The 27,960-nt window shown below is 55.8% G+C and overlaps 1 protein-coding gene across 1 annotated transcript in view; it reads left to right on the plus strand.

Annotated features, from left to right (window-relative positions):
* LOC133352520 (mitogen-activated protein kinase kinase kinase 15-like) overlaps positions 1-27,284 on the plus strand; it is a 42,614-nt gene extending 15,330 nt beyond the window's left edge. Inside the window, 25 exon segments of the mRNA XM_061568229.1 lie at positions 385-491; positions 1,744-1,914; positions 2,651-2,663; positions 2,665-2,764; positions 3,780-3,939; positions 5,326-5,485; positions 6,831-6,938; positions 7,870-7,919; positions 8,475-8,570; positions 9,675-9,753; positions 10,059-10,192; positions 12,178-12,305; positions 12,884-13,020; positions 13,439-13,544; positions 14,645-14,802; positions 15,225-15,423; positions 15,774-15,951; positions 16,223-16,400; positions 17,426-17,611; positions 18,756-18,861; positions 19,347-19,701; positions 20,230-20,342; positions 21,044-21,156; positions 21,783-21,859; positions 23,074-27,284. Coding sequence (XP_061424213.1) covers positions 385-491; positions 1,744-1,914; positions 2,651-2,663; positions 2,665-2,764; positions 3,780-3,939; positions 5,326-5,485; positions 6,831-6,938; positions 7,870-7,919; positions 8,475-8,570; positions 9,675-9,753; positions 10,059-10,192; positions 12,178-12,305; positions 12,884-13,020; positions 13,439-13,544; positions 14,645-14,802; positions 15,225-15,423; positions 15,774-15,951; positions 16,223-16,400; positions 17,426-17,611; positions 18,756-18,861; positions 19,347-19,701; positions 20,230-20,342; positions 21,044-21,156; positions 21,783-21,859; positions 23,074-23,140 — 3,279 coding nt within the window. The 3' untranslated portion in view covers positions 23,141-27,284.
* Positions 27,285-27,960: the final 676 nt, after the last annotated feature.

A 27,960-nucleotide genomic window follows, 5' to 3' on the forward strand; every position in this document is an offset into this window, starting at 1 on the left:
GTGCCAGCGTCCATAGGAGTGTCGTCCTGCATTGCGTGTGGGGAGCGTTGGCGCAGCAGACACGGCGACCTTCGATTCCCGCTCACGGCCACCAACGCCGGTGACGATTATCCGAACCGATCCCGGGTCCTCCCCCTATGTCGACTCGGCCTCAAATGAGTAGCGCCTGGTGCGGTGCCTCATTAACATTTTCGCTCGGGAGACAAAGGCGGCCGGGCGTGGCGCTAGCCACCCTCCCCGTCGTGTGCCGTGCCGGCCTGTCACAAGTGCTGCTCGCGAACCGCAGCCTGGTCAGCGGTGGCACTGCGGGTGGTGAGGTCGTCGCCTTGGCGTGTGACCGGGAGACGCTGACTGGCTGGGCTTGGCTGGCCGTGTGGCCCACAGGACTACGACTCGATGGTGAAGCTGGTGGAGACCCTGGACGCTCTGCCCACGTGCGACCTGGCCAACCAGAACAACATCAAGTTCCACTACGCGTTCGCCCTCAACAGGTGCGTGCGGCCGCACCGGCAGGCCTGTGCCACGGAGGAGGAGGTAGTGGCGATGACGAGGATGATGATGACGACGATAGTGACGATGATGATGATGATGACGACGATGATGATGATGATGACGACGACAATGAAGACGACGACGATAAAGGCAATGATGATGATAATGATGATAATAATGACGATGACGTCAATAACGACGATGATGACGACGGCAATGATGATGATTACCACCACTGTCGTCGCTCCTCCTGCTCCTTCTGTGCGGGATAGCGTGTTTCCCCATCGCACGTGTGTTGTGTTTCTCCCGGTGCTCTCGGTTTCCTCTCACCTGGATAGATCCTCATTAATTGGCTGACAACTCAACTATTTTATTTTTTATTTTAGCAGGTGTAAGGCCCACTGAGCTACGTAGCTCTTTTTCAGAAACGACATGGGAAGCACAAATGACAGCACAACGAAGTGGCTTATCACGTGGAAACCTATAGCAGTCGCCAAATACTCTCAAACACCTTAATATGTAGAGGACCGCAGAGCTTGGCCAATTGTTGCTGGTTCACCGCGTGGCTGCTGGTGCTGCTGCCGCTGCTGCCTTCCCTCTTCCTCCTCCTGGCACCCCTGAGTCGTCCCCTCTGAGTCTTGAGTCGTCCTCCGAGTCGTCCTCGTTCTCTCCCCTCGTCGCGAGCGAGCGCTGTCCCGTCGGTGGCACCGCATTGCGGTTGGAACATCCACGTCTGACCTCTGTGGCCGTATCGATAGTTCAGTGTTCACGTGCAATTCCGTTGAGGGGACTGTGCGGTGTTGTCTTGGTGTGGGCTGGGACTCTTCTTGCTGCTGCTGTTGTTTTGCTGCCTTGCCCCAAGCTTGCATTTGGTGTTCGCCAAATTGTCAGGACTTCATGTACCTGCGCAATCCGTATTCGTATACTCTTTATATGTATACTTGTTCATGTTCAGCAACGTGCTTACCTCTCTCCTGCACTTGTATCATGCATCGCACTGACCCCCGTGTGCCGTGAAAAAGAGCTTCATGGCTCATCGGATTCCTCCTCCAGGATGAATGCTTGAAAGATTCCCCGATTGCGATCCGTTTGGGGCAGAAAATCGTGTCGGCCGTGACCAAAGAGAAATGACCGGCCGTTGCGTGTCGATGACTCCGCGTGTCCCCCCCCCGCCCCCCCCGCCCCCCCCCGCCCCCCCCGTCCCCCCCCCCCCCCCCCCGCCGCCACCGCCGCCGCCGCGCTCGTGTCCAGACGCGGCAGTGCGGGCGACCGCGAGAAGGCGCTGTCGGTGATGCGTCAGGTGGTGGAGGGCTGCGAGCAGCCCCCCTCCGACATGCTGTGCCTCTGCGGTCGCATCTACAAGGACAAGTTCATGGACTCGGGCTGCAGCGACACGGAGAGCCGCGACAGCGCCCTCGAGTGGTGAGAGGGGAGAGGGGGGGGGCAGCGGATCTCCCGGGGTCCCGCGGGGCACGGCAGTCGAGCGCCACGAGCCTCTACGAACACGAGTTCCGTTGCCGGCCACGGCTGACGTCAGTGGCGAAAGCGTTTGGTTTTTTTTTGCCTCCCCCGATTGTAATTCTCTTCGGGGCCCCGCGGAGTAATCAAATGTGGCTCTCCAACTCATCTCACTCTGCCTGTCTGGCCTCTCTGCGCGTGATGTACGGGGAAGTTGGGTCATTGCCCGTAATGTTTCCTTTCAAGGCCTCGCAGGGTTATTGACGAACGCGTTCAGTTTATAGTTGTCCGGGGCGAGTGTGACATCTGAACTGATCTTGGGCATCTGTTGTGTTGTAGACTTGTCTCTATCAATGTGTGTGTGTGTATATAAGGGGGGAGCGGTAGTGTAGCGGTTAGCGCGCTGCGCTATAAACCTGGTGACCCAGCTTCGATTCCCGCTCACGGCCAACACCGCCGCCGATTATCTGAACCGGTCCCGGGCCTCCCCTAGGTCGACTCGGCCTCAAATGAGTACCTGTGGCGATGTGTAAAGATCGCCACTGGGGAGACAAAGGCGGCCTGGCGTGGTGCTGTCCCCACCCACCCCCTCGTGTGCCGTGCCGGTCCTTCATCGGTGCCGCTCGCTAGCAGCGCTCGCCCCTACAGTCTGTTAAGGCGACACGTGGGGGGGGATCTTTGTCTTGGTGCGTGTGTTCAGGTATCGGAAGGCAGTTTGACGTGGAGCCGAGCCTCTACTCCGGGATTCACTTGGCTTCTCTGCTCATCGCGTCTGGACAAGACTTTGAAGGCTCCCCGGAGCTACGCAAGATAGGTGCCTGTATTTATTCACTCGCTCAATCCATCAATCACACACTGCCTCACTCGCTCGATCGCTAACCCAGGCACAATTGTTCACTGACTTGCCAACCCACTCGCCCACTCAATCAAGCGATGTTTATATGTCACACAGAATATCCCGTTTAGCCAGCTACCCAGCTAACTTTCCAAGGAGATCCGTGATACAACAACAACAACGTCAAAGCGTTCCGTACGGAGGAACGGGCTGTTAAATGGAAGTGCAGCGGCGTCGCCCGGTGTAGCAGACAAGGGGGGGGGGGGTCCTCCTTGCACCGAGAAGGCTCTGAATCCCCAGCGCACGTCTCCTCGACGCCCACGCCTACCGGGGAGTTTCGCCAGCATCCGTGCGGCGATCCACCAACCCCCGCCAACGCCGGGTTACGGGCAGCAGTCACGTGCAGCAGCAGCAGTCACGTGCAGCCACATGCAGCAGCAGCAGCGTAGCCGCCGCCACCGCCCGGGCCGGACACGCGTATCGCGACACGGACGCACGTCGAGAGCGAATAGCAAGTGAAGTCCATCATCTTGTGCCGCATCGAAGGATTTACCGTCGAGCTGCGATTTTTTTCGTTCTCCGCCTGACGGGGTGCCGCTCGACCACCGCCGCCTCGCCCACCGCGGAGTTGGCCTTTCGCTCGGGGAGTCTCTCTGCGTCGCAGCGAAGGTCATTGCGGGCGTCTGACATCTCCCCTAGATGCCGGGAGAGAGGGAGGGAGGCCAGCTTTGGCATTCCATCTTCTCTCTCTCTCTCGCGCCCCTTGCCACGTTTATTCGAGGGCACCAGCGCCTGCGCCGCCACTGCCTCCACAGCGCTGCCGGATCACGGGCCACGCGCGCGCGGGCCGCCACCCGCCACGCAGCTCGGGCGCGCTGGCGCTGGCCGCACGAGCCAGCGAGGAGAAGGCAGCAGTAAGGAGTGGGACGAGGAGGAGGAAGAGTGATGATGATGACCCCACTCTCGCCCCATGGCTCGTTGGCCGCTCGCGCAGGCATGAAGCTGAACTCGCTGTTGGGCCGCAAGGGCAGCCTGGAGAAGCTGTCCAGCTACTGGGACGTGGGCCTCTTCATGGCCGTGAGCCTCCTGGCCGGAGACCACGCCAAGGCCACGCAGGCCGCCGACAAGCTCTACCGCCTGCACCCCCCGTCCTGGTGAGTGCCCCCCCCCCGCCCCCCCCCCCGACGCCGCCACCACCCCCCCCCCGACGCCGCCACCGCTATCCCCGCGAGCTGCTCACTCGTGGACCGCGCGTCTCCTCCTGCGCCGCGTGCAGTTGGTCGCTCTGCTTGGCCGACTTTGGGTTTACGGTGAAGTGCTTTTGTGGTCTTTGTTGGCAATCGTACCGGCCTCGGTGCTGTTTGACACCGACCGTGTGTGTGTGTGCATGTATATACGTGTGTGTGCATGTATATACGTGTGTGTGTGCTCGCTAACAGCACTTACCCCAAACAGTCTGTTAAGGCTGTATGGTATGGTGGTCTTTGTCTTTGTTTTGTGTACGTATGTGTGTATGTGTGTATACGTGTGTGTGTGTACGTGTGTATACGTGTGTGTGTGTGTGTACGTGTATACGCGGGTGTGTGTGTACGTGTATACGCGTGTGTGTGTGTGTACGTGTGTATACGCGTGTGTTTGTGTACGTGTATACGTGTGTGTGTGTTTGTACGTGTGTATACGCGTGTGTGTGTGTGTACGTGTGTGTGTGTGTACGTGTATACGCGTGTGTGTGTGTGTACGTGTGTATACGTGTGTGTTCGTGTGTGTGTGTGTACCTGCGTCTTGGTGTATACAAAGCGTCCGACGAGCCTCGTGTATTTCGTGGCGATTGGCGTCATGTCGATGAACGCCCTGGCCATGCGTAACTTGGCCACGTACATTTGTGTCGTTATTTTTCTCGTTATTATTTTGCTGTAACCAGGTTTCTATTGTGCAACCAGATCCACGTCGAAGATTTGTATTAACTGCCCATTGTCTGTTTACCTGTAGCCAAAATAAACAGACAACACACCACTGCTAGGGGGACGGGCGTGGTGCTGCCCATCCACCCACACACCCCCTCTGTGTGTGCCACAGAGCCGGCCTCCATAGACGCAGCGACTCACAACTAACAGCACTTGCCCTCAACAGCCTGTTGCTAAAGGCTGTTATGGTGTATATATTTGTATCTACGTACGCACGTGTGTAAACGCGTGACGTGTGCACGCGTGGTTATGCGGGGAGCGGTAGCGTAGCCGTAGGGCGCGCCGCGCTACGAACCCGGCGACCCGAGTTCGATTCCCGCTCACGGCCACCGCCACCGGGCGACGATTATCTGCACCGGTCCTGGGCCTCCGCCAGGATCGGCCTCAAACGAGAACCTGGCGCTGTGAGCAAACATCTTCGCCACTCGGGAGACGACGCGGCCCGTGCCGCCACAGTGGCGGCCTTCTTCGTGGCAGGTGCCGCCGGTGCCGCTCGCTCCTCTCAACGGCGCTTGCCCTCGACGCTCCGTTGAAGGCTCAGGGGGGCGGGGGGGTGACTCCTGCGTTTGCGCGTAGGTACGTGCGCTCCGTGGTGCAGAACGGGCAGCTGATCCTGCAGCACATGCTGCGGGGCGTGGGCACCAAGGCAGTGGCCCTGCAGAGCCGCCTCGACTTCTGGATCGAGTTCATGAACACGGCCGGGTCGCTGGGCGAGAGCAGCACCCTGCGCTTCCCGGTGAGACGGAGCGGCGAGATCGGCTCGCCTTGCGTGGGAGTGGCCCCCACTCGCTCTCGTAGTGAGGGAGAGGGGGGGCCACTCGGAGGGAGAGAGGACGACTTTGAGAGAGGGAGAGAGAGAGAGGACGACTTTGAGGGAGAGAGGACGACTCGGAGGGAGAGAGGATGACTCGGAAGGAGAGAGGACGACTTTGAGAGAGAGAGAGAGGGCGACTTTGAGAGAGGGGGGGGTGACTTTGAGAGAGAGGACGACTCAGAGGGAGAGAGGACGACTCAGAGGGAGAGAGGACGACTCAGAGGGAGAGAGGACGACTCGGAGAGAGAGAGAGGACGACTCGGAGAGAGAGAGAGGACGACTCGGAGAGAGAGAGAGGACGACTCGGAGGGAGAGAGCTCGGAGGGAGAGAGGACGACTTTGAGAGAGAGAGAGAGGACGACTTGGAGGGAGAGAGGATGGCTCAGAGAGAGAGGGCGACTTTGAGAGAGAGGGAGAGAGGACGACTCGGAGGCACCAAGAAGGAGGAACCTCAGACGAGGAAGCAGGGAGGAGGCAGCAGCAGCCAACCCAGTGGGCAGGAGCCGTTGCCAACAATTGCCCAAGCTCTGCGTTCCTCTCCATATGAAGGTGTTCTCGGCCAATTAATGACCAGTGTTTATACTCGCGGAAGCAAACGGGAGCAGCAGGAGAAAACTCACGCGTGCGAGGGGGAAACACTCGATCCCCGTACAGACGGAACTGGTGCAGCCCAGGGTACGGCTCCTCCTTGACGCCCGCGGGAAGGGAGATTGGCGCCCCATCCGTTGCGGTGGTCCACCAACCCTCGCCGCTGATGCCTCCACAGCGCTGGCTTCTAGGCCACGCGTTTCGTTAATTGCCGACCGCTCCGATTTTATTCCCATGTGTTTTTTATTGTGTTTTTTTAAATAATTATAATAATTACAATTATGCGCTTGCGGGCTTCACCGCCGTTACATCGCGTCGCAAGATCTTGACGAGGTGGCAGTGACTTGGGGAGGCCTTCATCCAGCAGTGGATTGACCATGGCAATACATATTCGGCTGGCCATCGAAACAAAGATGGTCACTGCATCGCACGATTTCAGATGCGCTTCTGCGGCCGTCTGGAACGCTCTTGCTTATGAGATTAGGAAGCCGCTGGGAGCTGTGCACTTTTAAATCATCATCTAGATTGACAAACTCACTTCTTTACCGAACTGCTTTTTGTGTTCAGTTTGTTGTCCTTCCCCCGCACCTCCGATGATCGCGATTGGGCTACTACCCACGGTGCGGAACAAGTGCAGCGGACGCACATTCACCCTGACTCGCTCCCCCGGTGCCCACAGGTGCTGATCTTTGAGGGCTCCAAGGTGTACCAGCCGTCGTACTTGTCCGTGAACGGTGAAGCGGAAGAGAAGTCCTTCTCCCTCTGGCACGTTGAGCCCCGCGACCTGGTGAGGGCGGTGACCACGTGGCTTCGCTGTGGCCCAGTGACGCTGCGGGTGATGACGACGATGACGCTGTCGTGTATGACGCTGTGGGTGATGATGATGATGTCGTGTGTGATGACGCTGTGGGTGATGATGATGATGATTTCGTGACTGCAGGGATTCATCTTCTTGGTTCTTTCGGTAAAGTCACGTAGGAGGGAAATAATAAAATAAAATGAAATTTTTATTTTATATGATATTCTTTTATTATGTTTTATTTTTATTATTTTATTATTTTCCTCCTACGTGACTTTACCGAAAGAACCAAGAAGATGATAATGATGTGTGCGATGATGCTGTGGGTGATGATGATGATGACGCTGTTGTGTGATGACGCTGTGGGTGATAATGACGATGACGTCATGTATGATGACACTGTGGGTGATGATGTCGTGTGTGATGACGCTGTGGGTGATGATGACGTGTGTGATGACACTGTGGGTGATGATGACGATGACGTCATGTGTGATGATGCTGTGGGTGATGCTTCATCGTACAGGGACTCTTACGAACATTCGATTTGCAAACTTTCAGAGTTATACGAACAAACCTGTCCGTATGTCATCTAGATGCCACATGAAGAACCAGTGGCATCTGCAGGAGATTATACAACTTTTAAAGCCATTCCCCGTGTTTAGCGTACATGCCGTATGACATATTTGGAATCATCAGGAGTGAAAGTTCGACTTGCGAACAGACCTCTGGAACCCGACTGTAAGTCGAGGTGTCCCTGTAATTGTTGTTATTTGACTTGTTTTTATGTAACTTGTTTACCCAGGAGCATTTCACTTGAGTCTCGCAATTTAAAATTTTTTTGTCATGGAGGCTCCTGGCAAGTGTTCAGGATTATTTTTCCACGTGTGGACTTTTATGTTAATTTTTTTTGCTTTTGCAGAAGAAAATTCACGAGTGGAACTTCAAAGCCGCTGATATCCGCGGTGTTAGGTGAGCGTCAAAGGTCCTAACCTCAATTATGAATCCGAACAATTTATCGAATTGCTGGAGGGAGATTAATCGTGACGCGAGCCGTAGTTGTAACCTGTTTTGATTGTCTCATTAAGAAATACAAAATAAATGGCCGATTGTGTCTGTAAAAAAAAAGTTCAATGTATGAGGCTCATATTCTTAGGGTTTTTTTCGGTAAAGTCACGTAGGTAAAAAATTAAAATTAATAAAAGTAAAATAAAAAATAGAAATAAAATAAAAATCACGACGTTTCGGAGGCAACACAAGCTTCCGTCTTCAGGTGAACCGTCACAAGTACTTGATACAGCTGTCGTGCTGTGACGGTTCCACCTGAAGACGGAAGCTTGTGTTGCCTCCGAAACGTCGTGATTTTTATTTTTTATTTTCCTTTTATTAATTTTATTTTTTTACCTACGTGACTTTACCGAAAAAAACCTAAGAATATGAATCCTTGCAGTCACGAAAGCTTCAAATCTGTGTGAGGCTCGTTGTGTGGCCCGGCTTGCCCGGCTTGTGCCCTGTGGTGGCGTGCAGCATCTCCAAGTGCGACGAGCGCTGCTGCTTTCTCTACGTCTCCGGCAACTCGGACGACTTCCAGATTTGCTTCTCGTCTGAGTCGCAAGCCAAGAGGTGCTTTGCCTTTTTCATCGTTGGCCGTGTGCGTGTGTGCGTGTGTGTCTGTGTTTTCATTTTCCATACCTGAGCAGTGTGATCATGACCGGCTGGCTCCGCTTTGACAGCAGAGGTCTCACTCCGAATCAGTCGGTCAGCATTATCTTTTCATCGGCTGCGTAACGCTGTGTGGAAGCTGCTTGGTCTGTCGCTCCACACGAAGCTTCGGATCTTCTCAGCCACGGTCATGCCCTCCCTTCTCTACGCTTGCGAAACGTGGACCCCCCTAATTGAACCTCTTCGCCGGTTAGAAACATTTAGGCTGGCCTGCCTACGATCCATCCTGGATTTAACCAGGCTGGATTGTGTGAGGAGCTCACAAATCCTTGAAAGATCTGGACAAAGTCCCATCAGTGAGCTCCTCCAGCAGGCAAGGCTGCGTTGGCTGGTCCATGTAGCCCGCATGCCCAGCCACCACATGCCTAAACAGCTTTTGTTTGGTCTGATAGAGGGGGCTAAACGGGCGCAGCACGGGCTAGAGAGATGGAGTGATGTGATACAAGAGGATGTGGGACTTGCCGATGACTCGTACCAGCGATGTCAAGATCACAACCGACCTGGCCACAAATGATTCCTCAACGAAGTGGTTTATTACATGAAAATTCATAGCAGCCAAATACTCTAAAACGCATGTTTCTAAATGTGGAAGGAAAAACTGGAAAAACTGGAGGACCCAAAGAGAAATCCACACGATCACGGGGAGAGAGAGGGACATGCAAACTCCATATATACAGGCATCAGGGTCGAACCCACGACCTCCTGCATACCGGCGAGGTAGTTAACATCTCGCCACCATGGCACAAACAGCAGCATTGCGATGTATTGGCCAATACATCGCAATGCTGCAAAATTACCTACGAATCGCTCAACAGCAACAGCATTACACACAGCAACATCGCACCCCCCCTCCCTCCCCTACTGCGAAAACACCGGGCAGGACCCTCCTGAAAGGAAGCACCGGTTAGCACGCCGCGCCACAAACCCAGTCTACCCGAGTTCGATTCCCGATCACCGCCAACATTTGCCGACGATTATCCCGCACCGCGTGTCGTGGTGCGCCAGGTTCCACGATCTGGCCAAGGAGGTGATGGAAGAGCGCGGCTTGGAGCTGGAGGCCGAGGTGGACTGCGGCGTGCTGGAGGTACGCGTGCGACCACACGATCCCTCGCGGCGGTGCCGCTGCCCCACGTACCCGGCGACGATTACCGCGACCGCTCCCGAGTCCTCCCGTGGCTCGACTCGATCTCAATCGAGTACCCGGCGCGGTGTGTAAACACCGCCGCTGGGGAGACGGAAGGGGGCCCGGGCGTGGGGCTGGCCACCCCGCCCCATCGTGCGCGCCGTGCCGGCCTTCCTCGGCGCCGCTCGCTCAACAGCGCTCGCCCCAACGGTCCCTTGACGGCTGCACGGGGGATCTTTGTCTGTGCTTGTTTTGCGTGGGCTTAGTGGGACTACGACTACAATGAGAACGAAGAGAAGTTGGTGCTGGGCCGCGGCACGTTCGGGACGGTGTACGCCGGCCGGGACCTCAGCAACCAGGTCCGCATCGCCATCAAGGAGGTGCCCGAGAAGGACCACAGGTGAGTGAGGCGGTGAGAAAGCCGGTGAGTGAGCCGGTGAGCAAGTCGGTGAGTGAGCCGGTGAGCGAGTCGGTGAGTGAGCTGGTGAGCGAGTCGGTGAGTGAGCTGGTGAGCGAGTCGGTGAGTGAGCTGGTGAGCGAGTCGGTGAGTGAGCCGTTGAGCGAGTCGGTGAGTGAGCCGGTGAGCGAGTCGGTGAGTGAGCCGGTGAGCGAGTCGGTGAGTGAGCCGGTGAGCGAGTCGGGGAGTGAGCCGGTGAGCGAGTCGGTGAGTGAGCCGTTGAGCGAGTCGGTGAGTGAGCCGTTGAGGCGAGTCGGTGAGTGAGCCGGTGAGCGAGTCGGTGAGTGAGCCGGTGAGCGAGTCGGTGAGTGAGCCGGTGAGCGAGTCGGTGAGTGAGCCGGTGAGCGAGTCGGTGAGTGAGCCGTTGAGCGAGTCGGTGAGTGAGCCGTTGAGCGAGTCGGTGAGTGAGCCGGTGAGCGAGTCGGTGAGTGAGCCGGTGAGCGAGTCGGTGAGTGAGCCGGTGAGCGAGTCGGTGAGTGAGCCGGTGAGCGAGTCGGTGAGTGAGCCGTTGAGCGAGTCGGTGAGTGAGCCGTTGAGCGAGTCGGTGAGTGAGCCGGTGAGCGAGTCGGTGAGTGAGCCGGTGAGCGAGTCGGTGACTGAGCCGGTGAGCGAGTCGGTGAGTGAGCCGGTGAGCGAGTCGGTGAGTGAGCCGGTGAGCGAGTCGGTGAGTGAGCCGTTGAGCGAGTCGGTGAGTGAGCCGGTGAGCGAGTCGGTGAGTGAGCCGGTGAGCGAGTCGGTGAGTGAGCCGTTGAGCGAGTCGGTGAGTGAGCCGGTGAGCGAGTCGGTGAGTGAGCCGGTGAGCGAGTCGGTGAGTGAGCCGGTGAGCGAGTCGGTGAGTGAGCCGTTGAGCGAGTCGGTGAGTGAGCCGTTGAGCGAGTCGGTGAGTGAGCCGGTGAGCGAGTCGGTGAGTGAGCCGGTGAGCGAGTCGGTGACTGAGCCGGTGAGCGAGTCGGTGAGTGAGCCGGTGAGCGAGTCGGTGAGTGAGCCGGTGAGCGAGTCGGTGAGTGAGCCGTTGAGCGAGTCGGTGAGTGAGCCGGTGAGCGAGTCGGTGAGTGAGCCGGTGAGCGAGTCGGTGAGTGAGCCGTTGAGCGAGTCGGTGAGTGAGCCGGTGAGCGAGTCGGTGAGTGAGCCGGTGAGCGAGTCGGTGAGTGAGCCGGTGAGCGAGTCGGTGAGTGAGCCGTTGAGCGAGTCGGTGAGTGAGCCGGTGAGCGAGTCGGTGAGTGAGCCGTTGAGCGAGTCGGTGAGTGAGCCGGTGAGCGAGTCGGTGAGTGAGCCGGTGAGCGAGTCGGTGAGTGAGCCGGTGAGCGAGTCGGTGAGCCGGTGGGTCTTCCCCCCACCTCCACACCACGGCTCCGTCCGCGTGGCGTGGCCGAGACACGGAGACCGGCACCGGCAGAGGTCCGCGGTTCGAATCCGACGGCCGCCCCCGTGATTTCTCCACAATAGAGGTGTTTGGGTTAGATCCCGTGAATATAAATGTATCGTTAAACCCGCGACTACCCGACACAGCCAATTAGTAAGGTTTGTCCCGTGGCCAATTCGTTACTAGTACAGCACTAGTGTATAGTGTAGTATAGTGTAGTGTATAGTGCAGCTACCGGAACGCTTCCGAGTGTGTTCGAGAGTAAACCCACGGCAACGTTTACAGTTCGAGTACCATCACACCAGGCGGACAGCCAGAGAGTCGTGGATAAATCCCTCTGCTTCTGTCTTACATAGAGGCATGAATGTGATGTCGTCACTTCTGAGCCAATCACTTGTGAGCCAATCAGTTGACTCGCAAAAGTGCCTCTAAAGTTACCGCGCCGTGCACGTGACTCCGCCCCCTCGTCTCTCGCGTTCTCGCCGAGGATCAACAAAATCGGCCCGACACTCAACCACTACGCGGGGTGGGGGGCGCGGGGTGCCTCTGTGCTGTGTGCGCACAGCTTCTCGCAGCCGCTGCACGAGGAGATCGCTCTGCACAAGCACCTGAAGCACCGCAACATCGTGCGCTACCTCGGCTCGGTCAGCGAAGGGGGCTTCTTCAAAATCTTCATGGAGCAGGTTCCCGGAGGTGCCGATGATGACGACCGCACACTTAATTGATTTTATTTATCTAGAAATCAAGAAACAATCACCCCATTCGTTCGTTTTAAGAATAAATTAATATGAATATAATAAATAAGTCGTCGTTCATGGTGGTAATAATAATGATAAGAAAATGCGTTGTCAATGAGAGATTGTCAATTGCAGGGTTGCCACGATATAATATTAATAATAATGCAAAATATCAGTATTTATCGAGCGCCTTTTGTGCCTCAAGGTTCCAGGCCACGTCAAGAAAGTTGATACGAAACTAAACGTTTACAAAGAGACATGTTGTATGAACGCTCTTACAAAGGACGGGTAATGTGAATAAAAACAGTGAAGATGATCACCAGATGGCATAACAGAACGAGGAGGCTGACTGGCAGGACTAGGCCCCAGGCCTCGGTGTAAGCTTCGTCACTGAGCGCGGAGCCCCCTACCCACTCACGGGGCCCCCCACTCACGGGGCCCCCCACTCACGGGGCCCCCCACTCACGGGGCCCCCAGTGAGATGCACCAAGAGGCCTGCCCGTGCACGACGCGGGCTGTGCGTGGCGTCTGCAGGAAGCCTCTCCGCTCTGCTGCGGTCCAAGTGGGGACCGCTGAAGGACAACGAGACCACCATCGCCTTCTACACCAAGCAGATCCTCGAGGGCCTCCAGTACCTGCACGAGAACCAGATCGTGCACAGGGACATCAAGGTCGGTGGGTCGGTGGGTGGTTGGGTTAATCGGTGGTGAGTGGACGGGTGGGTCAGTGGGTGGGTAGGTGCATGGGTGGGTCGGTGAGTGGGTTGGTGGGTCGGTGAGTGGGTGGGTGGGTCAGTGGGTGGGTGGGTGCATGGGTGGGTCGTTGAGTGGGTGGGTGGGTCGGTGAGTGGGTGGATTGGTGGGTGGGTGGGTGAGTCCGTGTCGATGCACGCTCAGGCTCACGGCAGGGGCGAAGGCCTCGCCTCCTAGGCCGGGTGGGGCGGTGTCCACGCTACTCGCTAAGTGCACTGTGATGAAGAGCTTTATAGCTCATCGGATTCCTCCAGTGTAAATACATATTCTTCTTCTGACGTGCCCTGGCCAGTCTGTTCAGGCGATACTGTCTTTGTCTCCCCGTGCCCGTGCTTAGGGGGACAATGTCCTCATCAACACGTACAGCGGAGTGCTCAAGATATCGGACTTTGGCACCAGCAAGAGGCTGGCAGGGCTCAATCCATCGACAGAGACGTTCACAGGTAGCGCACGCGCAGGGCTGCTGTGGGTGCGACTGGGTTCTGGGCGACGTGGCGACCGACCTGAAACATTGACACTGCCCGCCGAGGGTTGCCACCTGCCCTCGTTTCCCTGTCCTCTTGTTGGGGAGGCAGTTGTCCGGGGACATCTGTGAGCCTTTCAGGGACAGCTTTACGGGTTGGGTGGAGGAGTGGAGTGGGGTGGGGTGGAGTTGGGTGGAGTTGGGTGGAGTGGGATGGAATGGGTGGAATGGGGTGGAGTGGGGTGGAATGGGGTGGAGTGGGGTGGAATGGGGTGGAGTGGGGTGGAGGAGTGGGGTAGGGTGGAGTTGGGTGGAGTGGGGTGGAGTGGGGTGGAATGGGGTGGAGTGGGGTGGAATGGGGTGGAGTGGGGTGGAGGAGTGGGGTGGGTGGAGTTGGGTGGAGTGGGGTGGAGTGGGGTGGAGTGGGGTGGAGTGGGGTGGAGTGGGGTGGAGTGGGGTGGAGTGGGGTGGAATGGGGTGGAGTGGGGTGGAGGAGTGGGGTAGGGTGGAGTTGGGTGGAGTGGGGTGGGGTGGAGTGGGGTGGGGTGGAGTGGGGTGGAGTGGGGTGGAGTGGGGTGGAGTGGGGTGGAGTGGGGTGGGTAAATTAGTGGGGGTATAGGTGAGTTAGTGGTGTAAGTGAGGCTTTAGGGATATTAAGTCTCCAGCCTTGTCAGTTGCCTAAGAACTAAAATGGTGGTATCCATGACGTTAATTCTGGTCATGCTTGTGGTGATGGTGGTGCCGTGATTCTGCCGAGTGTGACGGTGTCAGCGGCATTCCTGCGATAATCACGCCCCACGGTGTTCGCTCCTCGCTCTCGTCGAGAGAGAGGACGACTCGGAGGCACCAGGAGCAGCAACAGCCACGCAGTGAACTGGCACCAAATGCCCCCGCCCAAAGCTCTGCACTCCTCTATATATCCAGTTGTTATTGCCAAATTAACGAGTGTCTATACATACAGGAGGAAACCGGAGTTCCCGGAGAAAATCCACGCGCGCTCGCTAACTGCACTTGCCCCAAAAGTCTGTTGAGGCTATACGGCGGGGGGGGGGTCTTTGTCTTTGTCTCGCGCGTCGGCAGGAACCCTGCAGTACATGGCTCCGGAGATCATCGACAGGGGCCCACGTGGCTACGGCAAGCCCGCCGACATCTGGTCCCTGGGCTGTACCATCATCGAGATGGCCACGGGGAAGCCCCCGTTCTACGAGCTGGGAGAGCCCCAGGCAGCTATGTTCAAGGTTATAGGCTGACACCACCACCACCACCACAACAACAACCACAACAACAAACAACAACCACACACAGCATCCCCCATTCGCCAATAAGCAGCGGCGACGTCACCGCTGCTTTTTGTTATCCTTGCGCCCGCACATCTGATGGGCACGTGCATGCCGCAGCGCTCGTGCCAGGCTTGGGTGCACTTTGAGGCCACGTGCTCCGCTGGCGGGACAGGCCCAGGCGGCGCACGATGTCGCGGCGCTTCCGGTGCTCGTGCGGAGCGATCTCCTCGCGCAGCGGCTGCCGGTAGCTGCGCACGGAAGCAAAGGTCCCCCGCGTAGCCTCGACGGTCCACCCGCGGGCCAAAAGCCATCGGTCTTTGGTGGCGGCAGCCGACGAGCGGCGGTCCGTGACTCCCCCCCCCCCCCCCCCCCCCGCGCAGGTCGGGATGTTCAAGATCCACCCGGAGATCCCCGAGTCGATGTCGGAGGATGCCCGAGCCTTCATCCTGCGCTGCTTCCAGCCGGAGCCGGACTCCCGCGCCGCGGCCGCCGAGCTGCTGGCCGACGCGTTCCTTCGCTCGCCGCCGGGGGGCAGTGGGAGGGCGCGCAGGAGCAAGGGGCAGAGCCGCCAGGGGCCAGGTGAGGCGCGGGGGTGGGGGAGGGCGGGGGAACCGCTCGCCCCCCCGGCAAACGCTGGCGGCGGCGCGGGCGATCGGGGTACGAGTCTTCACGCTTTCCCGCTCCGGTGACCTACGTCATCGCCTGCCGCTCTCTCTTCTCTGTTTTTCACTCCATGTCGGTTTTAGTGTTTTTTGTTCGGCATCGTTTGTTGGTGTAACCTGCTTGACCCACGCCCCCCCCCACCCCCCCTGACGGGACGTCGAGCTTCAGAGCCCGGTCGGATTCCTCCTCCAGTCTTGAACCGAGATTCTGGTTCTGTCGAAGCGTCGCGCGGGCTTCACCGTCGTCGCGATGTCTCGCCGCCCCAGATTACGGCCGCAGCGTGTCGGTGCCCGTGGCGATCCACGTGGACACGAGCAGCACGGGCAGCGAGAGGGGCTCCTCCTCGTCCGAGTCGGAGTCGCGCACCGACCCCCTCGCGGCCCCGCGGCGCCTCAACAACAACAACAACAACAACCCTCGCGCCCGCAGCCCGCTCTTCCTGGGGTGAGCACCTGCCCTCCCCTGCCCTGCCCTCTCCTCCCCTACCTTCCCCGCCCTCCCTTGCCCCGCACCCCGCTGTTGTACCCTCCTCTGCGCTCCCCTCCCCTGCCGCTGCTTTCAACTGGAAGCGAACGTCGTGGCGAGCAAGTCGCTGGGCGCTCGGTCGCTGGGCACGTGGCTATCGGCAGGCACGCCGGTGGACGATTGCCGCTTTGCCCCCCCCCTCCACCTTCCCCCCTCCCCCCACCGGCGCCCCCCGCCGGGTCGCCCGCAGACTGCCCGAGGATTCGTCGCCGTCGTACGACCACAGCGCGCCCCCCTCCCCCGAGGAGCGCGACCCTGGCCTCTTCCTGCTGCGCAAGGACAGCGAGCGGCGGGCGACGCTGCACCGCATCCTCACCGCCGAGCAGGAGCTCGTGGCGGCCAACCTGCGGGACATCCTCGTCGCGCAGGTGAGCGCCGCACCCGCATCCACGCGCCAGCCAAGTCTCATCACCACCACCACCACCACCACCACTCGCTCGCTCACCCGCCAAGTCTCACCACCACCACCACTCGCTCAATCGCTCACCCGCCAAGTCTCTCACCACCACTCACTCACTCGCTCACCCACCAAGTCTCACCACCACCACTCACTCGCTCAATCGCTCACCCACCAAGTCTCACCACCACCACCACTCGCTCAATCGCTCACCCACCAAGTCTCACCACCACCACTCACTCGCTCACTCACTCACCCGCCAAGTCTATCACCATCACTCACTCAATCGCTCACTACCACTCACTCACTCGCTCACCCGCCAAGTCTCACCACCACCACCACCACCGCTCACTCGCTCACTCACTCACCCGCCAAGTCTATCACCATCACTCACTCAATCGCTCACCCGCCAAATGTCTCACCACCACTCACTCAATCGCTCGCTACCACTCACTCACTCACCTGCCAGGTCTCTCACCACCACCCGCCAAGTCCACCACCACCCCCTTGGTGATTCTCTCTCTCTCTCACTACGTACCACCGGCACCACTGGGAGAGACAAAGACGGCCGCACTAGCAGCTCGCGGTGGGTGTGCCGCAGTCTTTCATTGGCGGCGCACGGCGTGTTTCACTCGTGGACGGTGTCTCCTGCTGCTCCTGCTATTGCTACTGATGCTACCGCTGCTAATTCTGCTGCCGCTGTTGCTGCTACTTCTGTTGTTACTGTTGCTGCTGCTCCTGCTACTACTTCTGCTGCTGCTGTTGCTGCTGCTCCTTCTGCTGCTACTGTTGCTGCTGCTCCTTCTGCTGCTACTGCTGCTGTTGCTGCTAATTATGTTGTTGCTGCTGCCATGCTACTACTTCTGCTGCTGCTGTTGCTGCTGTTGCTACTTCTGCTGCTGCTGTTGCTGCTGCTGCTACTTCTGTTGTTCTGCTGCTGCTACTTCTATTTCTGCTGCTGTTGCCGCTGCTTACCGCTTGCTGCTTCTGCCGCAGGGCGCGGAGGAGCCGCGTCTGTCGGCGCAGCACGTGTCCCAGCTGATGGCGTGCCTGCGCGAGTACATGCGCTCGCCCGACCGCAAGGCCGTGGCCAGCGCCATCTCGGCGCTCAAGCTGGAGCTGGACTTTGACAGCGTCGCCATCAACCAGCTGCAGGTGGTGCTCTTCGGATTCCAGGACGCGGTGAGTGGCGGCTGGCACCATCGCCAAATCTCCCCCCCCCCCTCGCCCCCCCCCCCCTCGCCCCTTGCTCGGGCACTTTCATCACTTTTATTCAATCGTTTTTTTGTTGAATAACAAAAATAAACTCAAGGGTGGCACGTACCATTTCAACCGACGTGCGCAGCTCTTCGTTCATTCAATTTGTCATTTTCTCGTTTTGCCGATGAGTGTTCGCTCTGTAACACGATTTTGTTCCTGGGTAGTAAGTGTTATTTCCTAATTGTTATGCCTCAAAAGTATAGAAATTGGCTATTATTATTCCCCACAAACTTTGCCTTTTGTGACCAGGACAGTGATATGTTGAAATGTACCTATTGTCAATGAGACCACGTGGTGTGCATTTGTGTCATTCCATCACGTAAAGTCCTGGTCACAAAAGCAAAGTTTGTGGGGAATAAAATAGGCATTTTCTATACTTTTGAGGCATAACAATTAGGAAATAACACTTACTACCCAGGAACAAAAATCGTGTTACATAGCGAGTAACCAGCCTCTAGCCCGTCCAAGGGCGGCGGGTGTATTGCAGTAAATCCGAAATATTCAAGCGGAAGGCAGGCAGTGACGTCATGGTCACTGCACCCATTCGTGTGCGAGCCAACACAGGCGGCGTTGTCATCTCCCTCGCTCATCACGACGTCCTTCCTCCTGCTGGGTCTCCGTAGCGTTGTGGAGTTGATGTGACGTGGGGGTTCTGGCTTTTTACTGAGGATCATAAGGGAGGAGGGAGGAGGTGCCCCCCCTCCCCCCATGTGGAATGACGTCACCTGCTCAGGATTATTAATGAGGGTGGGGTCTGCTCCATGTGGAGTGACGTCACCCGCTCATGATTATTAATGAGGGGGGGGGGCTCCATATGAAGAATACGCGCAGTGGAGGAAACTGGAGCGAAGGGGGCAATGCTCTCATTTCTCTAGGGGCTGCTTCTTGTGCGTTAGTTGAGTCGTCCTTTCTCTCTTTCTCTCTGAGTCGTCCTGTCTCTCTCTCGGAGTCGTCCTCTCTCTCTACGAGAGTGAGGAGCGGATACTGTACGGCGGGTTACAAGTTGTTGTGTTTGTTATAAATTGTAATTGTTGTTTTAAATTGTAATTGTTGTTGTTCGCTGCAGGTGAACCGCGTGCTGAAGAACCACAACATCAAGCCCCACTGGATGTTTGCCCTGGACAGCCTCATTCGGAGAGCAGTGCAAGTGGCAATCACCACCCTCATACCAGGTGTGATGCCACTCCACTCGCTCACACAAACAACCTCCCCCCCCGTGTCGCCTTTACAAACTGTCGAGGCAAGTGCTGTTGGCGAGTAGTAGCGCCTATGGCGGCCGCCACTGCGGCACGCGAGGGGCTGGGTGGCCAGCACCACGCCCGACGGCCTTCGTCTCCCCAGTGGCGACGTTTACTACACACCGCACCAGGGTACCCGCTTTAGGCTGAGTCGACCTAGGGGACTCACCGGTGTTGGCCGTGAGCGGGAATCGAACTCGGGTTTGCCGGGTTCGTAGCGCAGCGCGCTGACCGCTACACCGCCGCTCCCAACACGCGTAGCGAAACGTCGGGCGCAGTTTTCCCAACCCAACGGCGGAACCACGTCAGCAGAGCGGCGCTTGGCTCCGTCGTGGGCGAGCGGTGTCCCGCGTGGGCCCGCCCTCGCTGCTGCGGGGTTCTCCGTGCGCGCGGTTTACCTCGCTCTTCTTCGCCGTCAGAACTTCAGTCGCACTTCGGCCCGGTGGTCGAGGACGAGCGGGAACGCCGCGGCAAGCCCGGCCGCGCCGGCGTCGCAGCCACCGACGGAGAGGTGGACGATGACGACGACGACGAGGAGGACGACCGCCACCGCGGCGGCGTCGTCGTCGGGAGAGGGCAGCGCGTCGAGAACGGCGAGGGGGGCGGCGGCTGTCACCACGGAATCCAGCTGCTGCTGCCACCCCCCGAGGCCGCCGATGAAGGTCATGTGACCTCGGGCGTGAGCACCCTGAGCTCCACGCTGTCCCACGACGCTTTGCGGCAGAGCCAGGTGCTGAGTTTGCAGCTGGGACGGCTCAAGATTGAGAACAGCAGGTGAGAAGCGATGCCATCGGTGAGGGGTGACGATGGTCGCCCCGTTATTGATTGGCAGGTAGATCCCGGTGGTCACCCCGGTAAACACCGTTTGCGCATTAACCGAGAAGATGATGGATCAACGTGAAATACTCGGCACTGCGGGCGACGCTGCTGAGCGGTGGCGCTCTTTTCTGCTTGTCGCTCGGCGCTTCTTGACGGTGGAAGATGACTCGCTGCTGCTGCTGGAATTCCAGGTGGATTTGCAGGCGGAATTTCAGGCAGCAGTAGCGACCACTGTCCGAGATTTGGGGGGGGGGGGGCAGATCGAGGGAGGTGCTTACACCGGCCGCGCCGCTGCTCAGAGGGATGGGTTAATGCCGCTGCTCAGAGGGATGGGTTAATGCTGCTGCCGCCACCGTGGCGAGGTGTGAGAGCAGAGGCGAGGAGGAGGAGACACCGGGTCTGTGAGGCGCAGCGGAATGGTGATGTCCGGTTGGTGATGGCCGGTCGTGACGTCCGGGTTGGTGACGCTCGGGTTGCGTGCAGGTTGCTGGAGGAGCTCATCGACAAGGAGCGCGAGTACCAGACGCTGCTGCAGCTCTCCATCCAGCAGAGGTCCACCGACATCGAGATGCTCCGTACGACCAGCAAGCCAATCGGTGAGCGGCGTTACTGGGACCGGCCAATCGCGCGCGCCGATTGCTGCTGCGGTGTGATTGGTGGATCAAGGAGCAGGAATGCAGTGGTTCGTGTGTTGGCGTTGTTAGTGTTGTATTATTGTTAAAATCATGTTGTTTTGGGTTGCCGGTAAGCACAAAAATTGGTTACAACGGTTACCGGTTTTGCCGTGCGTATATGTAAATGTCTCTTAGGAATAAAAGTTAAATGTTTTGCTTCTTAATTGAGAACCGGAGGGAGCTGCCACAGCGGTGGATTAGCGGTGAGCGGGACGTGGCCTCGCGATGCGGAGGCCGCCGGTTCCACTGCATCTCCCGGCGCGGCGGTTCATAAAACGTCGCGCATTCCAACCGGTGCGCTCGCAACGAGAATCGCGCAGTTTAACAACGCCCTCGTGCGTACGTGACGATAAATAAGTGGACGGTCCGTACCACTTGTGTAGATCTATACACATCTCCCAAGGCAAATTCTCTCATTCCTCCAGTGGGGATGCGCTCGCTGCCAGCATTGGCGTGAGCAGGAAATTGCAGGGCTGCACCTTTGCCTCTTTGTAATGGAGTAGCCGACCTGCTTGGGCATCGCCTCGTGTTGCCGCGCCGGCCTTCGTCGGCGCTACTCGCGACTAACGGCAACTTGCCCCAACAGTTGATTGTGGCTACACGCGCTGTATTACCCTCCACAGACATCCCAAACGATCGGCCACGTTATTACGTCACCAATCACGGCCAATCAGAAGACCCGGAGCTGGTCAGCTGGCTCAGGGATCAGGGTGTCTCCCAAAGTGCCATCGATAAGGTGAGGAGGCTGCTTTACCGCACACACACACACAGCCTTAACAGACTGTTGGGGCAAGTGTCGTTCGTGAGCACCTGTGAAGGCCGGCACGGTACACGAGGGGGTGGGTGGCCAGCACCACGCTCGGCCGCCTTTGTCTCCCTAGTGGCGATGTTTACACACCGCACCAGGTACTGGTTTGTGGCTGAGTCGACCTAGGGGAGGCCCGGGACCGGTTCAAATAATCGTCACTGGTGTTGCCCGTGAGTGGGAATTGAACTCGGGTCACTGGGTTCATAGTTCGGCGCGCTAACCACTCCACTAACGCACACAGAAAAAGACCCCCCGTATAGCCTTAACAGACTGTTGGGGCAAGTGCTTTTAGCGAGTAGCAGCATCTATGAAGGCCAGCAAGGCAGCAAAAGAACAACAACAGTCCGAGACTACACCAAGACAACAACAACAACACAGTCCCTCAATGAAATTGCACATTAAAATTGTGTTATCGATTACACGGGTTAGGTTCAAAGTTACAAATCGCATTTGCAACAACAGCTTTATCGACAATTGTGTATTCATGTTAATTGTGCTTGTCAACGCAGCAGCATCAACAATAGTGCGCTTTGTGTGTGTTGTGTTGTTTACAGTTTGTAGAGGAGGATTACTCACTGCAGGACATTTTGGGCTTTGTGAGCAGAGAGGACCTCAAAGCTCTCCAGTTAAGGCAAGTTCTCTCATTCCTCGAGTGAAGGTGCCTTCTGCCAGCTTTGGCGTGAGCAGGCAATTGCAGGGCTGCGCCTTTGCCTCTTGCGTAGTAGAGTAGCCGACTTTCAGTTGTCCGAGATTTTTTGGTGGAGCAGTGGACCGGGTATAATGTACGGTGCTAAAGAAGTTCTACATACATACAAACAGCAAGAGCGATGCAAAAAGCACGTAAATAAGGATGTTAAATCTTAACAAGTTGGCTTGCGGCAACGTCTGTGGCACTAAAGGTGTTGGTGCTGCCTACTGCACGTCTTTGTTTTACGCTTCGATTGCCTGGAATCGACTGGGAGTTTAACCTCTTTCGGCCCCACCCTTTCCTTTTTAGACCCCACCCCTAACTCATTTGGCCACGCTTCTTCCTGGTTAGGCCACACCTCTTCCTGATTGTGCCCCACCTCTTCCTCCGGGCAATGGCTTGGGCTGGTTTGAGTGGTGGTGGTGGGGGTTGTGGAAGGGTGGTGAATGCCTGAGCAGCATTAGCTATCGGTGGGTAGGGTCCCACCGATAGTATGGATGGACCAGCTTGGCAAAAACAACTAAGCTTTCGCTTCGAACAATATAATAATAATAATAATAGATCAATATATCCCGACGTAGCATGGCGGTGAAGTACAGGGAGTCTTCCACTTGCGAACATTCTACTTACGAACTTTTAGAGATACGAACAAATCTGTCCGTATGTCCGGTTACCTGTTCAGACCGAGAGTCGTAAGTTCAACCGCCACGCAATAGATGGCGGAGGTGGCATCTACATCTGCAGGACGTGAAGAACCAGTGGCATCTACAGAAGATTATACAACATTTAAATCCATTACCCGTGTTTAGTGTACATGCCGCACAACATGTTTGGAATCGACAGGAGTTGAGTTGGAATTGGGAACGAATCGACTTGCGAACAGACCTGGAACCTAACTCATTCGTAAGTCGACCTGAGGCCTGACCCTCGATGATGGAGGAGTAGCTCATAGTGGAACCGGCACAGATGTAAACACGCTTTATCTTTTCATTTATTCAGCACATCTAATCCGCAATCGGTTCAATCTGCCCCCACTGATAATTGAGAGTAAACTGTTATTCATTCGGTTTGTATCCTTCCATCGTACCCACGGACAAAAATAATAATACATGTTTTTCTCAGATCTCTTCCAGTAATCCATTATGTCCGCTTTACAGAGGTGGAACCCTGTGCCGAATATGGACCGCTATCCTGGAACACAGACAGACCAAGCACGCCAAGTGAAGTCCGCATGGCACGTCACGTAACATCTTGTGCAAGTAACTTGGCAAACTTTAAGACACGCCTCTCCGTCTCGAGGACAATGAAATGGTAAAAAGAAATGATGACTTCTGAAAGGCATCGTCATCTGTTTTTCTCTCTTGGGGACTCACAAACCGCCGTTTTCCACGGGCACATCAAAGCCGAGCCAGAAGAGGACCGTCGTGGTTCAGGTGTTTGTTTTTCCCCACTCGCCGTTTGCCGTGCCAAGCCAGAACCAAGCCAGACCCAAGCCACGGATGCGCGGGCCTCACTGGAAGACACCAGGGTCCGACTCGGCCTTAATCGTGTCGCTCGTGTGCCCCCGGTGTAGACGTCACTTATCGGGGGAGAGACAAACGTGGTCAGGTGTTCGGTCCAGTACTGGTCACGTCGCTCCTGTGCCATGCCTACACGTGGGTCTGTGCGTGCGTGTGTGCGTGTGTGCGTGCGTGTGTGCGTGCGTGCGTGAATGTGTCCGTGCGTGCGTGCGTGCGTGTGTGCGTGCGTGCGTGCGTGCCCCGCAACACAAGGAACTAACCAGCCAATCACGTGTGCCAAATGTGCCGCCTGCTCTCCCGATTGGTTAGCTCCGACAGGAGGAGGGTGGGGGGGGGGCTTATCGAGCAAATACATCTTAGACCAAGGGCCCATCCGCGATTGTTTCGCGTGGATTTTTCTCCGGGTTTTTCCCCTCCAAAGTTAGGAATCAACATTGATGCTTTGAGAGTATTGGGCTGCTGCTGCTGCGGCTATGCATTTCCACGTGGATGATGATGCCACTTCGTTGAGCTCTCCTTTGCCAGGTCGCTTCTGAAAAAAGATCCACGTAGCAGCTCAGTGGGGGCTTTTTTTTGTTTTTAAATAGTTTAGCTTGGTTTCCTCGCGGGTGGCACTGCACTGTTGGAGGGGTGTTCCGTGGGCAGCGTTTGCTGCACGGGCCCGCCGGGTGACAAAAACTGTTTGAGAAAATGAGCACCCACAGGTTCCCGTGGTGCTGGATTTTGCCATTGCTGTTTGTATGGTGGTGGTGGCTCTCGTTGCTGTGCTTATTTTTTTCATAGTAGAAGTTAGATCACGTAAATGTAAACGTGTCCATTATGAACGTTTTTGTGTTAGATCGCTGTAAGTATGAATTTGTCGTAACTCTCCACCACGCGACGCAGCCAGTAAGGTTAGTCATGTTAACAACAACGCGCCAATTAGTTTACTACTTCAACCCAGCGGCGTGTTGGAGAGTAAATCCACAACATTTACAATTTGAGTAGTACGACGTTTCGCTGGTAATCACAACCAGCATCATCGGGCGATTTGCCAGAATCGTGAAGCCATCCACGAGCTTGCGGTCTTTAATAGAGCAACGTCACGTCATCACTCATCCAATCGGGTGCGGAGAGCAGGGGGGGTGTAATTATACAACAATAGATTGTTCATCAAAGTTGTGTCTTTAAACTCACCACCACCCGACACAGCCAATTAGTAAGGTTTGTCACGTGAACAAAATGTGTCAATTCGTTGCTAGTACAGCACACCGGGTGTGTTGGAGAGTAAATCCAAGTGTGGGTTACTTACTAACCTACTAAACCTTAGTTAATTGTCTATGTCGGGTGGTGGGCGGGTTTAATGACACATTTATATTCACGCGATCCAACCCAAAAACCTCATGCGTAATATTGGCCGTGAAATACCCGACGACTACTACTACTACGTGTTAAACTCAGTTTTGTCTCGATGACGTGCCACGCTCCAGTGGCTGTCGGCTTTGGGCGGTGGGCGCTCGTCTTAACGGGTCAGATCTAATCCCATGGTGGCAATTCCACATTCCCGTCGCGGGACACGGAATGTCATTAACAACACAGTCAAGGGCTTCTGTTAGGCTTGCATGCTGAAGTGGTGCAGCCTCGCTGGTCACAGTAATCATCCCTTGAGAGGTGGTGGTGATGGTGTACTCAATTTAACCACCCCAGAGGGATGATGATATTGATGATTTTGCTGGTGGTGGTGGTGGTAATAGTGTTGATACTGGTGGTGGTTTGTGGAGCGGTAGTGTAGCAATTAGCGCACTGCGCTACGAACCTGGAAACCCGGGTTCGATTTCCGCTCACGGCGAACACCAGGAACGATTCTCTGAACTGGTCCCGGGCCTTTCCTAGGTCGACTCAGCTTCAAATGAGTACCTGGTGCAATGCGTAAACATCGCCACAGGGGAGACAAAAGCGGCCGGGCGTGGTGCTGGCCACCCACCCCCTCGTGTGCCATGCCGGCCTTCATAGGTGCTCGCTAACAGCACTTGCCCCAACAATCTGTTAAGGCTATACGGGGGATCTTTGTCTGGTTACATACTCAAGTTCACCACGCAAGAGGGATGATGATGATGGGGGGTGGTGGTGAAAATTATATTGTGGTGGTGGTTTATTCAAATTTGACACCCGAGGAGGATGACGGTGATTGTGATGCAGATTTTTGTGGTCGTGGTGATGATGAAGGTGGTGATGGTGAAAATTATTTTTCTTGTGTTGGTGGTGGTGGTAGTGATAACGATGATATTGTTACAGTAAGGGTGGTAATGCTTGATGACGGTGGCGGTTGTGATATCGAATCTGCGATGACGATGACGTTACCAGTACTTGGAAGGATGCGGCCCCGTGCTTTATCCCAGCGTCACGATTGGGGCGCCGCAATTCAAGAATTGATTTCTCTTTCGTCTCCTCTGCGGCATGACCTCCTCGTTGGTATCGTCTGCTCGCTTTTTCCCGCTTGACTTAATCCTTATCCCGTCCCGTCCCTTGTCCGCTCTCTTCCTTCTCCGTTCAATGTGATGACTATAGCTCCCTCCCCTCGTGGTGTCTATCCGTGGGGAAACAACGTTTTTATTTCAATAGAGCCAAAGTCGTATTTTCTCTGGTGATGAAAGCTCATTGTGAAACTTAAGTTATTATTGACGTGTGTGTGTGTTACGTTTCATTTGAATGCTCAACGCTGCCGTGGCGTCAAAGGTGACGCGCCGGACTTGCGATCCGGAGGTCGCCGGTTCCTATTCGATCTCTCGGCACGGCGGTTGAAACGACGGCGGCGAGTTTCTCAAATCCGACACCATCGGCTCTGTCAACTCGGCGGTATGAACGGGTTGCGTGCGCGGCACGGTGACGCGTGGGTATTCCTACCTCTGCCAAGACGTCCGGCCAGCGCGGAAGAGTAGGCCAAGTAACCCTCTAGCGGGGCTCTCGAGAGCTTCCTCTCCGCTGGAGGCATCTCCTTCAGCAGTGGCGCAAGCAAAACGGTTGCAGGGCTGCACCTTTGCCGTTTTGAAATGTGCAACGTACAGAGTTTGTGAAATTAAACTTGACAACTCTTCCGTACATTCACCTTGAATGGTGACTCCAGCATGAAATAATCAAAGTGACGAAGATCGAACGAGCTGTATGCTTTGCTGCTGTCCTTTGGTGGCCCTGACAGAGCCCATCGGTAGGCAATTCCACATTCTCATGGCAGAGGGGGGTCAGGTCGCTCTGTGGGTGTTGTTGTTGTTGTTGTTGATGACTTCCCGCAACGTGGTGCTCATTTAAATCCACCCCGGAGGGACGATGAGGCTGTGAGGTGAGCAGGTTTTCAACTTGTGGCCCTAGATCGTGAGTTGCGTGCTAATCATCCACTCGTAAACACTCATGGCAATCTAAAACTTAACGCGTGTTCATAGAAATGCGACGCGCTTTTCGTGTTCCCGAAGCAGTGCGTTTGTACACAATGTATTTCAATCAAAAAACTGGAACACCGATTTCACTAATATTTAACTGAATTCGCAACGTTGCAAATCAAACGCCACTGTACAATCGTTTTTGTACGTGTAACTCCGTATTTAAAATGGAAAGCTACTGTTTTGTTTTATAACCCATACTGATGAAGTGCGCTTTGACTGACGCGTCGTCCGATCCTGGAAGGGGAGTGTGTTTGTTGTGAAATTAAAACATTCAATTTCGTACATTTTTCTGCGCGGCAGCATGGAATGTTTTGAACGTGTACCGATTGTTATTCATATCGAAATAATAAGACGCGGCGTTTTGTTTGATACAATATATATTTTTAAGTTCACTATATTGACAACGTACTCATAATAAAGGCCGTTTATCACGTACACTTTGTTTTCCCGATTTAAGTGGCTTTATTTCCTCGCGGTTTACAAATAGCAGCGCGTCGACATTTATATTGCATCGACTGCAATGCACGGAAGTTTACGACATTCAGCAACAAACACCAGAGGCTTTTAAAAGGAAATAAAAAATATATTGTCGCCTGACGTTTCGGGCGATGGCCCTGACCAATCATTGGACATCACGACAAGGTCCATTGCACGAAACGTCGCCTCTGTGTTTGTTTTTACTTTTAAATCCCCACAGTGTCATTGACGAATGTAGTGCAGTTTCTCATTGTTATCATTTTAATAATACGTTAATTATTTTATTGAGCGTCATCCATGCAAACTGCATCTCGAAACGCGTGACATTTTGACCCGCCACACAAACACCTTAAATTACAGGACTGTCACCATCATTCAAGAGGCACAGGAACACCACAGACAAAGAGCACGGAGGTGGACAGAGCATGGACCAAGTGCGGCAACGTCAACCACTCGGCAATCAACCTCCTGACACTTCATAATCAACGATTTTTGGGTTTAGAACGCGATCTAAACCCAAAAATCGTTGATTATGAATAACATTGGTCGCGAAAGCCTACGTGTTAAACTCCTGACACTTGTCTGTCTACGGACGGCGCACGCCGAGACACGAGAGGTGGAAGATGTCGTT

Source organism: Lethenteron reissneri, chromosome 5 (genome assembly GCF_015708825.2).
Source record: "Lethenteron reissneri isolate LAM-NWPU_2019-01 chromosome 5, ASM1570882v1, whole genome shotgun sequence".
Taxonomy (NCBI): Eukaryota; Metazoa; Chordata; class Hyperoartia; order Petromyzontiformes; family Petromyzontidae; genus Lethenteron; species Lethenteron reissneri.